Below are 14,370 nucleotides of genomic sequence, written 5' to 3'. Positions count from 1 at the left end.
TAAGACTAATACTACAGTAACTATTACTTTACAGCTCATTTTTATTAATATTAGACAGTTTTCATGGGAGAAGAAAATCAGAAATATTTTAAGTACCAGGAGGATATGGCACAAATTTCCATCTGAAAAGTGGTACACAGCATGAATAACATTTTGAATGTTATTTTGTTTCCTTTTACTGTAGCTGCTTTATTTGTTTCTGCTTGAGGAGCATTATTTAAAGTCAACAGCATGCTTTAAAAAATAAAACGGCAGCTGTTGCTGTATAAAAGGTTGATTTTGTGTCCTTGCTTTTTTCTCTGGTAAGAACTTTGTGCGGAACACCAGGCAATATTTGTCTTGTCCTGTCTGGTTCAAGTGGCAGTGAGCGTTTAACGCTTTGTTTAACACGTTTAACGTTTTGTTGCAAGTAGATAAAAGACCAGGACTGTTCTTTACATCTGATTTTAGGGTAGGAGTTTGGGACTTTGGCATTTTTGCTGTTATTTGTAATCTTGATGAGCCAGGTTTGTCACAGTTTTCCTGTAATGTTATGTGTGTACACTTTTTTTTATTTTTTATGGTGCATGGCCAGCTGCCCTGTGACCTATTTCGTTAGCACTCCTTAAATGCGGTATTGTGCAGTGCACAGCTGTTTCCCATTACACTCATACAAAGTGCACTTTGAACTGAGGGGGCTGTTCCAAATCATATCACAGTATACATTGCAAACTGTGGATGTGCTGCAATATTTTAGCAGTTTGCTTATAAATTGTAGGCAGTGTTGTTGTGGGTGCTTGAAACATTTTTAAATTTAATTGACATTCTGTGGTGCTATGAGTTTTTTTTTTTTAAACTGCTTGCCTGCCAGGGAGGGCTCATCTGTTCTGCTTTTTCTCATCTAAATGGAATGTGGTGCAGTGTGGAGCCCCAAACAGGTCACAGTTGTTGCAGACATTTCCTTGTTCATAGTGGCAGCTTTGTGCAATATTAAGGGGTACTGTGAAGAGCCTCTGAACATTTTGTTACAGTAGTATACAGTACATTTTCATGTGAGATTATATAGCATTGTGGCAATGTTGCCCACCCCTGTGTGTATTTCACTGTTGTATGTTGTGTGTTGTGTGTTGTGTGTTAATGTTGGTGTATAGTCATTGGTACATGAGATATAAATGGGTCTGTGGAACACGAGTTGTTTAAAATGTGTATTTGTATTTAGGTATGAGGATTGCACAGCACAGCACGTGCAAGTAAAATGTAATTATATATGAACACGGGGAATTGCACTTTATTAATTCAAGTGCAGTTGTACCGAGACTCCAATTGAATGATTGATTATACTATGTAACACAATTTTTGTTCCTGGGTAGTAAGTATTTCCTAATTGCTTATGCCTCAAAAGTATAGAACATGGCTATTATTCCCCACAAACTTTGCTTTTGTGACCAGGACAGTCTAAATTTACCTATTTCCAATGAGAAAACGGGCGAATTTGTGTCTTTTCGTTCATATAAAGTCAGAAAAAAACAGCATGTGAATCCAAATTAACATGTATTTATACTAAAGTAATACAAAAATGACTACAAAAGATTTAGAAGTGAGTAGTTTTTCGAGATTTACGATTATACTGTAAATCACTTTCACGAATCAGCCCCCAAATGTAGTCTCCCATCATGTTCTCATTATACTGTCCTTGGTAACGGTGTTCAAAGTCCAGTATATCCTGGTGGAAGCGCTCGCCTTGCTCCTCCGAATACGCTCCCATGTTCTCCTTGAATTTATCAAGATGAGCATCAAGGATATGGACTTTGAGGGACATCCTACAGCCCATTGTGCCGTAGTTCTTCACCAGAGTCTCAACCAGCTCCACATAGTTTTCGGCCTTGTGATTGCCCAGGAAGCCCCGAACCACTGCGACAAAGCTGTTCCAAGCCGCTTTCTCCTTACTAGTGAGCTTCTTGGGGAATTCATTGCACTCCAGGATCTTCTTTATCTGTGGTCCGACGAAGACACCGGCTTTGACCTTTGCCTCAGACAGCTTAGGGAAGAAGTCTTGAAGGTACTTGAAGGCTGCAGACTCCTTATCTAGAGCTCTGACAAATTGTTTCATAAGGCCCAATTTGATGTGCAGTGGTGGCATCAGCACCTTCCGGAGGTCCACCAGTGGCTCCCACTTGACGTTGTTCCTCCCCACAGAGAACTCGGTCCGCTGTGGCCAGTCCCGCCTGTGGTAGTGCACCTTGGTGTCCCTGCTGTCCCAAAGGCAAAGATAGCAGGGAAACTTGGTAAAACCGCCTTGGAGACCCATCAGGAATGCCACCATTTTGAAGTCTCCTATGACCTCCCAGCTGTACTCATCATACTTCAAGGCGTCCAGCAAGGTCTTGGTGCTGTTGTAATCCTCTTTGAGGTGCACCGAGTGAGCCAGGGGAAGAGACGGGTACTTGTTACCATTATGGAGCAGCACAGCTTTGAGGCTCCTGGATGAGCTGTCAATGAAGAGGCACCACTCATTCTAGTTACAGGCGATTCCGATTGCCTCGAACAGACTGGTCACATTGTGGCAGAAGCAGAGCCCATCTTGACGGGTGAAGAAGCTGGAAAAAGGTTGGTGACGCTTCCTCTGATCTGCGACTTGCACACTTTCATCCAACAAGTTCCATTGCTTGAGCCTAGACGTCAAAAGCTCGGCATTGGACTTGGTGAGACCAAGATCTCTAATCAAGTCGTTGAGGTCTTTTTGGTTGGGGTAGTATGGGTTTCTCTCCTCAGCTCCACCTCTGAAATTGTCATCTGGATCTACAACGTCTTCCTTGCTCTCTGACTTGCTGTTCTCTCTCCGGAGGAGTGGGTACGGGGAGCTCATGGCAGTGTGGCACCGGGGCGATGGATGAAAGAAGGTCTGGATACGTGATAGCAGGTGCATTCTTGCCAGTCCGACGTTTGGAAGGGTCCACCATGCAGAAGTAGCAGTTGCTTGAGTGGTCAGTGGGTTCCCGCCAAATTCTTGGGATAGCGAACTTCATGGCTCTCTTTTCCCCTCTGTACCATCCTACAAAAATACATTTATTTCACCCATGACTAATGTGTAAGAGATTCTCGCAACATTTTTCATATATGATATATTTTTCAATAACATTGAAAATTGTAAAACATTTTAAAATTAAAAACTTTTACAATTTAAAAAATTAACAAATTTTTTTACATAAAGTTCCGAGCAACAATTGTCCAACTTACCTTCCAGAGTTTTTTTGCAGTGCTCGCAGGTGAAATGAGGTGCCCAGGGTTTGTCTTGATCCCCGACAGGCATGCCGAAATATGCCTTGTAGGCCTCACACATCTTAGCAGATGCTTCCACTGACTACTTTTTCGCTCTTGTCTTGATAAATTGGCCGCAGATATAGCAAAATGCGTCTGCCGGATGCTTGCAGCCTCTTGATGCCATCTCAGAAAAATGCAGATATGTATCCACTTAGGCAGCTGGAACTAAACTGAACTGGTGGGCTTAAGGCCCCTGTATTTATACTACTGTTTATATTACTAGAAAGTTCTAGAAGTTACTCCAAGTTTACTCAGCACTGAATCTATCTGGAATGTTCTGGAAAATAGGTAAATTTCAAAATATCACTGTCCTGGTCACAAAGCAAAGTTTGTGGAATAATAGCCATTTTTTATACTTTTGAGGCATAAGCAATTAGGAAATAACACTTACTACCCAGGAACCAAAAAAAATAAAAAATTTGTTACACAGTGTTAGCAATCAAGTCTCGGTACAGCTGCATAAAAGCAGCATGTTTTCACTCACTCAAGGTTGTGTGTTTGGTGAGTAGAGAATGGGATTGGAGATGGAGGTAATAATCATAGTAATAGTTAAAATATCAGTTCACCATGTTTGTCTGTGTAGTCCGTTTTGTTTGTCTCTTTGTTTTGGCGAAAGTACTGTGTCCTGTGTTTTGTTTGTCTTTTACAACCTTTTATTTTCTGTCTGTTCATTATTAAGTGCTGAGCAAAACCAATCGCTCAGCTCCACCCAACTCCATTTCTCTCTTGTTTATTTCCTGGTTCCTGTTTCTGGTCTGACGTCACCCACTACAGCCGTCTTCGTGACAAGCACATAATGTGCAGCAGGTTTTGGTGTCATATATAATAATGGACTGTTTTTGCTGAATGAAAACATTTTTTTCTTAGAACTAGGAGAAGGGGGGGTTATGGTTCTTGTGAATCAAACAGTTTACACATTTTTTTACATTTATTTATTGATTGTTTTTTATTAATGATTTTCACTGAAGTAGCAAAACATAACAGTACAGTAGCTTGCAGAAAAATCCTAGATACAATTGATTTACAATTAAAAACATGAATGTGTCTCTGTTAAAGCTTGCTGTGTAATAGCATGCTGTTTATTAACATTAGTCTCAAGAAGAAAGTTGTTTTCAGATAAACGCCACTGATGTGCTGCAGTAAACCCTGCCCCAGAGCCGGATTACGTGAACAAAGCTGGTCCTTTACAGATGTAACTGCACTGTCCGCCCGGTCCTGTGTATAACCGCGTATACAGTACGGGAGACCCAAGCATTAAGCTTTGTTAACAGAAAAAGTGTCTTGAGGCAACGGAGGACCAGTCACTATTAATAACCCTTAGAAAAGCAGGATTTTCTCTTGTCACTCTGCTAATGAACTAATCTATTGTATGCTCGCATAATAAAGAATGTGTAAGGTTGTGTGTGTGTGAGTAACCAGAGCTGTATTCCACTGTGACCTTCATCAGATAGCAGCTTGCCATTTCCCCTAAGGCTGTTGAAACATTTCAGGGAATGACAGAATCGTTTCAGGCCTCCAGATTACTTAGCTATGCATGAGTTCCAGCCACATTTCTTTACATTCCAGTGCACTCAGCCTTATAAAATATTTACTGTTAAATTATAGCTAAGCCCTGCATGCAGCAGAATCTTTTGGAGATCCTTTGTTTCAAAAGAGAGCATTTGTGCTTTCAGATACACTTTGCAGATGCAGGCGAAATTAAAGGGAGCTGATTTGTCTGCCTTTAGTGTAGCGCATGATTCTGCTTGAAATAACTTGTGTATTCTGGAGGTATGCAACAATGATTTCATTGTCCATGTGCCAATTCTTTTTGCCAATTTTTTTAATTTGCCATTTAGAAGCTGCCAATTACTGGGTTGTAGAAATGTGTGCTTGTGTACTGTTATATTGGTAAAGATTTAAATTATCTTGATTTGAATGATCAAACTGATACAGTACATGTATTTAATAGGCTTAGTTCATTGTGCACAATAAACTAGTTACACTGTTGTCATTATCATCAAACAGTACATGGATCATGTTAAGTGAGGTAAAAGGTAGATTAATTGTATTGGAGTATGATGTTGTGTTTTATTCATTATTGATCAACCTGTGAAACTTGAAACATTTGCTTGCTTTATTAATGTTGTCTAATTTGAAATTCAGTATGCCACTGGTAAGGTTGTTTATGTAACCTGTTTTTTTTTCTTTCTTTTTTTAAATTTAAATGTCGTATATAAAAAGGTGAGTATTTTAAATGTGATTTCAGAATTTTACTGAGAGAACAGTCATAATAGTGTAGTATTTTTCTTAAATCAAACCCACAGAAATATGTCTCGCTTTTACAGTTTAGGTTTTAAGTGTTTTTCTTCATTACTAAAGAGAAACACCTGTTTTCTGTCCAGAGTAGCAGTTTACATGTCTTGTTACTATATTTAACTGCCCTAGAAAAGTGACATTTTACTGTGGCATTGCGCTGCAGCTGCATTCTTGTTTTTCAGTCAGTGCTTTAGTGAGAGTAGTACAGTAGGTGATAGTTGAAGATAATAATGCCACCCTGAAATAAACAAACAGTGTGTCTGACAGAACTGCACATGTCCCTGGTATTACAGCGATTCAGTAATCTGTATCAGAGCATCTTGCCTTTATCTCTCAGCCAAGAATTTGGATAAGTAAAACACATGCTTAAAAATTATGGTTTTAAGATTGTGGATGAGGCCTGCAGGGTTTTTATTGAAAACTATTCTGACATATTTCCTGCTTATGCAAAACCTGAAGCAATTGTGATACTTGTATCTTTTTATACTAGCAGAACAGGGTTTTAGCTGTCAGAACACAGTGCAGACCAGCAAACACACTCTGATCAATTTCAATGGAAGCTCATGAGAATTTATTAAGACTTTGATTTGGAAAGAGCACGAGTCATTTTGAACTAAAAGGAAAGTCATTTTGGTGCTAAAAGGAAAATTTAAATAACCTTTAAACAACAAAATTGTAAATAGTTCTGATGTTGACAGCTGCCCACAGAGACATTGCTACATGGGTGAGCTCAGTTGCATTCAGATTCAGTGAGTCTGACCTGAGGAGAGCAGAGAAGCTCTGCACTTAATGCAAAAAATAATTGCAGATTCCAAATTTAATAAAAGTAAAAGCTAGTGTGTACATTTCTTATCAGTTTTTATTTGTTAAATACATACCTATCCAGTTGTATTAGGGCAGTGGCAACTGTTAAGCTACACGTGACATTCTTATCTAGATGTGTGTACAAGTGACCCTAATGATTAAGTATGCTCCAATTTTTGTCGTGGCCATAAATACGGTGACTTAAAGTAGACGTTTTCAGTTAGTGTCACTGATATTAACAAAATCTCCTCATTAGATAGTTAGTTTGTTTTTGTGTGTGTGTTACAAAACACCTTAGTTATGATAAACAGATTGATTATGAGAAACAATTTTTTTTTTTTTTTTTTAGAAATATTGAAATTGCAGGCTGATTTTAACAAACCCTTTTGACAGTTTATAAATACTGTGGTGTATAAGTGTTTGTTAAATAAAATCCTATTGTAACAAGGAATACAACACAACTAAAACTTGAAACAAGAAATTTGGGGGTCATTTTTTTATCCTGTTCTATCATTTGAGTCCAATATTAGGAAAATTACTAAAGCATCTTTTCATCATTTGATAAATATAGCTAAACTTAGATCTATTATTTCTGAATCTGATGCCGAGAAGCTAATGCATGCCTTTGTTTCATCGAGAATCGACTATTGTAATGCACGTTTTTCTGTGATTCCAAAGTATTTGGTGTCTCGCTTGCAGCTTAATTCAGAATGCTGCTGCAAGAATTCTAACTAAAACCAGAAAAGGTGAACATCTTACTCCTCTCTTGGCTTCCTTAGACTGGCTTCCTGTGCTGTTTAGAATTGATTTTATTTTCAACTTCTAATTCGTTTATAAGACTCCTACATTGTGGAACGTGCTGCCTTTTTTTTTGTCAGAGATGCTAGGAGTCTTGCTGTTTTTAAGTCAAGATTGAAGACTTATTTATATACACAGGTTTTTTTTTTATTATATGCTTTTTATTATTACTTTTTTTTAATGAATGTGATTGGAAATGTATTTACTTTTATTTGAAATAGTCTTTTTATTATCTTTTTATGCTGTTTTAATGTTTTATTGTGCTGTGTGTATTATGTTTACTGTAAAACATCTTGGGGTCTATGACATAAGGTGCTATATAAATTAAATAAATAAATAGTCTTTTATACAGTAAATACAGTATAAACAGGATATATATATATATTATATATATATATATATATATATATATATATATATATATATATATATATATATAAAAAATAACATTAGAGTGTGTTTGTTCTTTTACATAAGTTTAACCTCTGGAAGTTAAATTGTTGTCTTGTTTCATATTGTGATGATAGTCAAGCTGGGCACATTAACGACCAAGTTTGAGCATGTAACAGTAGCAGGGAAACCCCCTAGTTTGAGCATATGACAGTAACAGAAAAACTCCCTTTGCACCATAAACTTCCACAAAGTACATCTACAATGCACTGACAGAACATTCAATAATTGCAAACAAGTTTTAACTAATGAGCCTCAGCATTAAGTATCATTCCATCAGGAGCTATGGCGTGACATGATTCAAAACTCTTATTTCCCAGGGCTTGTCTGAACTTCTGCGCTACACACGTGGGCTATCAACATTGTAATGGATATGTTCAAATTGCTGGAATTTATTGATCAGAAACGCTTCTTCAGGTTTAAATCCTATTGCTTTTTAAAATTGGTTTCATATTATTATTATTATTTATTATTATTATTATTATTATTATTATTATTATTATTATTATTATTATTATTATTTTACTGTGTGGTGCATAATGATTAAATAGTGTAATATTTATGTGATAGACAGTATAGTAGTTCTGTTGAATTCAGACTATTTATAAAATGTTCCTATGTATGGGCATATACTCATGACAAGATGCCCTTGTTTTTATTTTGCTGATAGAAAATTCACCATTGGTAGGCAAGTTGACATCAGAGATTTTACATCTGCTGAGAAAACGGAAGAAAGGCACATCAAAGCTAAACTGGCAAGCCTTGAACTGTCAGACTGTTTCTTTAATGATTTTCTTATTTGTAACGTTACTGTGTTCATTTTACAGACATTCAAACCTTTGGTTGGGAAAGCTGTGCTCGACTCAATCACTGCAGTAGAATTCTTCGCAGATAGACATCTGGATTTCATGAGTGGAGATGGTGCCTGTCAACCTTATCAGGTTTGTAGCAGTGAAAGAAGACTTTTTACATCTACAGTATAGAAGAGTTGCTAGATAGATACTGTCGATAGAGGGTTATATACAGGGAAAAATAGAGTAAAATAGTAATTTCTAGTGATGTAACCAGTACAGTAAGGTCATCGTATCATGCATTGCGATATTCCATATGATATGACTCATGATGCATGTTATGCTCCTGACGTTAAACCTCATTGCTATTGCTATGTTTGTAATCCAAAAACATGAAATACACACAGTAAAGTAAGAATAAAGTTAAGTAGGTGATTTATATGGATTTATATGGTATGATTAAAAAAGTGAAATTAGTTCTGCATTGTGTGTCATACATTTTACTAAACAGGGAAGCAAACATTAAAAAAAATGTATCTTAATACAAAGAGCAAAACTGGTAGCACAGTATTTTTTTGTTTTGTTTAACTGCATATTGACACATGGTATTTTCGGTGTGGTTTTACTTTACTCACAGTAGATTTCTATTCATTAAGCATCTTGTGTGCTCATTTCCAATAGAGCTGAGCGTATAATGAAATGCCATCTGCTTTAAATTGAAATCTTAGTTTTTATGTTTTTATGCCATATACTGTGTAATGCCCTGCTGTCCATATGATTAGGCATATGTATGTTATACGTAGGGTGACCAGACGTCACAAAATGTGCAAAACAATTACCTCCATCTGCATGTACAGTTTATTTTGGAAATGTCGTGACCTGATCCTCAGTCGAAATATACTTTGCATACCGGAGGTCTTCAGGAATTTCTTTTGATCGTGGCACAATGTGCCTCTAGAACCTGTGTGCTGACAACTTCACTGATGGTAAGGGCCAAAGTTAGTGAGATTTATATTGGGCAGGGCTGGCCCAAATCAGGCCTGATTGTTAACCAAAGTATTCAAACAGCTGACCCCAATCATCCCTTTAATGGGGTTGAGTTAACTGGGGGGGGGGGGGGTTTCAATAACTTTTTCACACCTGAAGAATGCATGTTTGATTACCTTGCACACCAAACAAATGAATGAAGCACCAAACTTTGCTGTAATTTTTTCTCTCAGACTCCCTATATATATACTAGTACAACCCACAAAAAGATCTGAACTTTTTTTTTTTATTTCTCTACGTTTTTGTTTTTGCCTAAGTGCAATGCACACAGGAAGGCGAAGGAATAAAAAAAAGCCTATCTACAGAGGAAAGATTTCTTAGTTTACGTGAATTGCATTGAGCAGTGGTTCATTTAAACAAGGTTTCTTTCCTCCCCGCACCAACTGAAAGTGTTCAGATTGTGACATATTATCAGAAGCAGATTAAAATTAAATAACACTAGTATTTTATAAAAATCCTTAATGAAAAAAGCTATGACATACCACAAACTTGATATAAAACAGGACCTGGGTTTTCTGTTTTATCATGAGAACTGCAGGTGATTGGATTCAGAGAACCTATTGCATCACAACAGGCATCTTATGTAGAATTTCTGTTACAAAATAGACAAAACGTAATACTGTAGCACAAGAAACGCATGTGAAAAATGCTGGCTTCTGAAAAAAGTAATACATCGTTGGATTGTTTTGAACTCAAACCGTCGAGAAAGATTTTGTTGCACTGTGTTCCTTCAAAATTAAGACTCTCTGGAATTTACGATGCAGACCAAATTTTCTACCCTCAATTTGACGAAAAAATAAAACAACCTCAATTACGCATATGAAGGTAGTTGGTGGCCACACAGAGCATTATGGTTATGTGCTGCTTCTCATTTCCAGTCATCATTACTTACACCTGATTTTTCTTCTAATTTGTGAACTGTGGTATTGCTTGGCATGTCGAAAAAGACAGGAGTCAGATCAGCATTTCCAATCTGTCCAAGCTGGTATCGTTTGTTAGAAACGCTGTAATTGTAGCTTTTTTTGAAAATTCTTTGAAAATTCCTGCCTGTGTCATGGATGATTCGAGATCAGGCGGTATTGTTTTGGTTCGTCTTTACATGGCAGTAAGTAAGTCACGTTGCTGCTTGTGTATTCGGGCAGTGACGTCTTTGTTCGTCTTTACTTGGCAGTAAGCCACGTTGCTGCTTGTGTATTCGGGCAGTGACGTCTTTGTTCGTCTTTACTCGGCAGTCAGTCATGTTGTGTACTCAGGTAGTCGCATCTTTAGTTGGCGATTTTTAATGCACGCATCACTATTGTACTCTAATTTAAGACATAGGCTATTTTTGAGAAGAAAAAAAATGGTTAAAAAAACTGCGTCTTAAATTCCAAGGAATATGCCTTAGAGTGCACTATGGTAGAACTGTAAATAGCCTATACTGTACCTTTTCAGAATATGACATTGTTTAGTAATCTTAACTATGCATTGAACAAGGCTTTGCATATTTTTCAGTTGGCATTTGTACAAGCTGTTTTTGTAAATGCATCTGTGCTTGGAGATAAAGGTATTACTAACAGTTCTGCACATACTGATATTGTTCAGGAAGCATGTCAACAGGAACAGATGGTAGCAAAATGTGGTACGTAGAAACCAAATTATTTGCTTTGCTGGAGATTGCTGAGTTCTTGTATGACTCAAACGTAGAACAGAAAGGTTACTCCTTTTAGTTTTAGAGCAGCAGAGGATGGAACAGAGGTACATTATGTTTTTTGTGGGTTGAAGCGGACTTACTGTACAACAACCATGACTTAATTTGATCAGTTTTACCTTGTCTTAAATTACCAAAGAGCAGTATTTAAAAAGTAAATAAATAAATGTTTGAATCAACCAAAAGATTGGGTTCATTGTTTACTTACAACAGTAACTGTAATAGAGGATGTCTGTTAAATACTCTAGCAATCGTGCCAACTATAGTACTAAATATAATCCTATTGCACAGGTGTGTGTTCATGTTTTTCTCATTCTCAAGTTTCTTGTGCAGTACAGTACATGCACAGTGGATGGAAGTCTGGGTACTTGAATGTTTTATAATGGATTACACATCTGAAATGAAGTTCCACACGTTGGCCTAGATGGTTATTTCAGTTTCCTGTGTTTTTGACTTGGTCATCAGGCTGGTCAGTTGGGTAAAGATGCTTGTTTTATTATTTCTGTTTACTATGAAAGATTATTTTCTTTGTATTGTTTGTAAATGTCTTTTTGTATGGGGGAAGGTTTAGTTGCTGACAGTGCAGCTGGTGTCTGTGGTCAGTGCCTGGACATGCCTCTTTCTGAATTTATTCAGCAGCTGATTGTACTCTGCTCTCCACTGCAATGTAGGATGAGGATTTATTGCTTGCCCTTGAAGGGTAACCTCCCCCACAAGTGAAGTGTTTCACTTTAATAGCAGAAGACCCTCAACAGTCTTGGGATATGGACATGCAACCACCCCCCATCCCACTAAACCTGTTTTGCCATAAATGTGGGAAAGGCCACTATTTCGAGAAGTAGCTAAAGGAAATGGAGCACAGTGGGCATGCTATCATATTCTGGTAGATTGCTAACAGATCTAACAGTATTTAAACAAAGCTGCGTGTTTGTGTGTGTGAAGGAAGTGTTTTGAAATTGGAAACCAGGACCAGAAAACTGGGGCATATTTAATTTGCATGAAATGTTGTTGTTTTTTTTTTTTTGTTTTTTTTTTTTTTATTTAAACTGTTTATTTAAAACAGTATACCATAAGCTATGAACTGTTGTTACAATGCAGAGATTCTCTACACAGTTTTAGAATTACATCATAGTTTTTTTCTCTTTTATAATGCGTTAAGACTGGTTTACAACAATAAACCTTTGCATTGATGCTTTATTAATTTGATTTATGATTGAACATCTTCATAATAGTATTATGAGTGTATATATATATATATATATATAGATATATATATTATATATATATATATATAATATATATATATATATATATGTGTGTGTGTGTGTGTGTATATATATATATATATATATATATATATATATATATATATATAAAATCTCAATTATAACTTAGTATGTTCACAAGTTAGTATTATAATTTCGTAGTTACGTTCAATGCAAAAACCAGTTTTTGGTTTTGTCAAACAGATTAAATCGTGTTTAGCACGTGACTTTTCTTTGAAAGAAATTACCACAACAGTCGTCTGTAGCATGAAATGTAACTTTACATGTATTTAAGAGTATTCTACATTTGTTGAAGATATTGGATTTTTAACCTAAAAACAAAAAAAAAATTTATATATATATATATATATATATAGTATATATATATATATATATTATTATATATATATATATATATATATATAAAGAAGTGGACCTGGGTCTTTTATTTTTGTATTTTTTTTTTTTTTTTTTTAAAGAATATATCATCAGCCGGTTGATCTTGGCATAGAAAAGGTTATGTCCTTTGCTAAGCACTCCTTTGATTTTGCCCTCTACAAGGGAAGCAATGTGTGTGTACCAAGTCATGTTTTTTCAAGGCTGCATGCAGCAAGCTTGTGGAATGCTAATAAGAAACATCAGTGATGTGCAGCATCCCTGAAATAGCAATCAATCCACTTCTATGCCATTTATTACTAATGAGTGGATTGTTAATTTTCACTGACGGACTGCAACTGCCAAAAGTGTAGTGAGTTCTGCTTGTACCCTGGCCTATTATGGATATTCTAGAAAGACTAGACGTATTGATTGCATTGTGTAATAATAAAAGCTTTGGCATACTGTAACCAACTTTATTGCACTACAGATCTGACTCATGATCTGTGCAATTATTAGTTTGAGTATCTTAAAAACATTTGACAGTGGGAAGCTCAGTTGTCAGCATTGCAGTTTTGCGGAATCTATGTGTGAAATGAGAATTTAACTTGTTTTTAAGGTCTCACCACACTGCTAAATCATTTTGCACTGAATATTAACATTCACATTTTAGTGCTTCTTCTAGTTTTACTACAGTATACAGTACCTTTCTCAATATGGAATTCATAAAATCAGCAGTGAGATTTTTCTGAAATGTTTTGGAATAATTTGGTGTGTTTCCCAATACAACAAAGAAACTGCACTTTACAATATACCGCCTCTGCTGATTTTAAAGCCTTTACCTAAGAGAACACAGATGGTGTTGAATTAGAGTTTTGGAGAGACTTCCAGGGTCAGTAGATCGGATCACGTGGTCTCAGACAGACATACCAATCAAGCATAACCTGCCAGTTTCTAAAATCCAGGCTTTGTGTGCTTATAGTGTAGAACTCCTGCTTGAAGGAAGCTTAGTTGTTTAACTAGTTCAGAGTTCATATCTGGAAGTACTTTGCATTTTCTGTCCCACAACACCCCAAGTGAAATGTTTTGTGCTGCCTCGTTGGCTGACTGGAAGCTTCCAGTATTGCATTGCTTTTAAATTAAAATATGAGGAACCCTGTACTGTATCTGCCCTGTGCTTCACTGAGGGATGTTGTCGTGGGGGCGTATAGTGGTTGAATGTGTTCATTGGGAGCGGTGAGAAGTGACTGGAGTTTACGGGCAACACTGTAATTTCACAAGATGTCATTTTGTGACAGCTGGTTAGATGTGCACAAGGATTAGTATGGGAAAGTGTGGAATTCTGCCTCCAGGTCAGTAAATAAGTCACATGTTCTTACTGTAGTCCTTAAAATAGAAATGATAGATTTCATTGTTCAAAGTTCCAATTGATGAATGAAGGGACTACCATAGAGAGATATTGCAGTGTTTACAGACAAATGCATTTATTTCTAATCCGGGAATCTAGCAGTAAAACCTCAATAAAAAGAAATGTAAAGAATGAAGGTTTTGT

At 36.5% G+C, this 14,370-nt stretch overlaps 1 protein-coding gene across 1 annotated transcript in view; it reads left to right on the top strand.

Moving 5' to 3' along the window:
• LOC121321668 (probable JmjC domain-containing histone demethylation protein 2C) overlaps positions 1–14,370 on the top strand; it is a 112,116-nt gene that overhangs the window by 73,721 nt on the left and 24,025 nt on the right. Inside the window, exon 3 of the mRNA XM_041260659.1 lies at positions 8,478–8,591. Within this exon, the coding sequence (XP_041116593.1) occupies positions 8,478–8,591 (114 nt within the window). The remainder of the gene's footprint in view (positions 1–8,477; positions 8,592–14,370) is intronic.

Source organism: Polyodon spathula, chromosome 10, assembly GCF_017654505.1.
Source record: "Polyodon spathula isolate WHYD16114869_AA chromosome 10, ASM1765450v1, whole genome shotgun sequence".
NCBI classification, from domain to species: domain Eukaryota; kingdom Metazoa; phylum Chordata; class Actinopteri; order Acipenseriformes; family Polyodontidae; genus Polyodon; species Polyodon spathula.
This window is presented reverse-complemented; position numbering and strand designations above follow the sequence as displayed.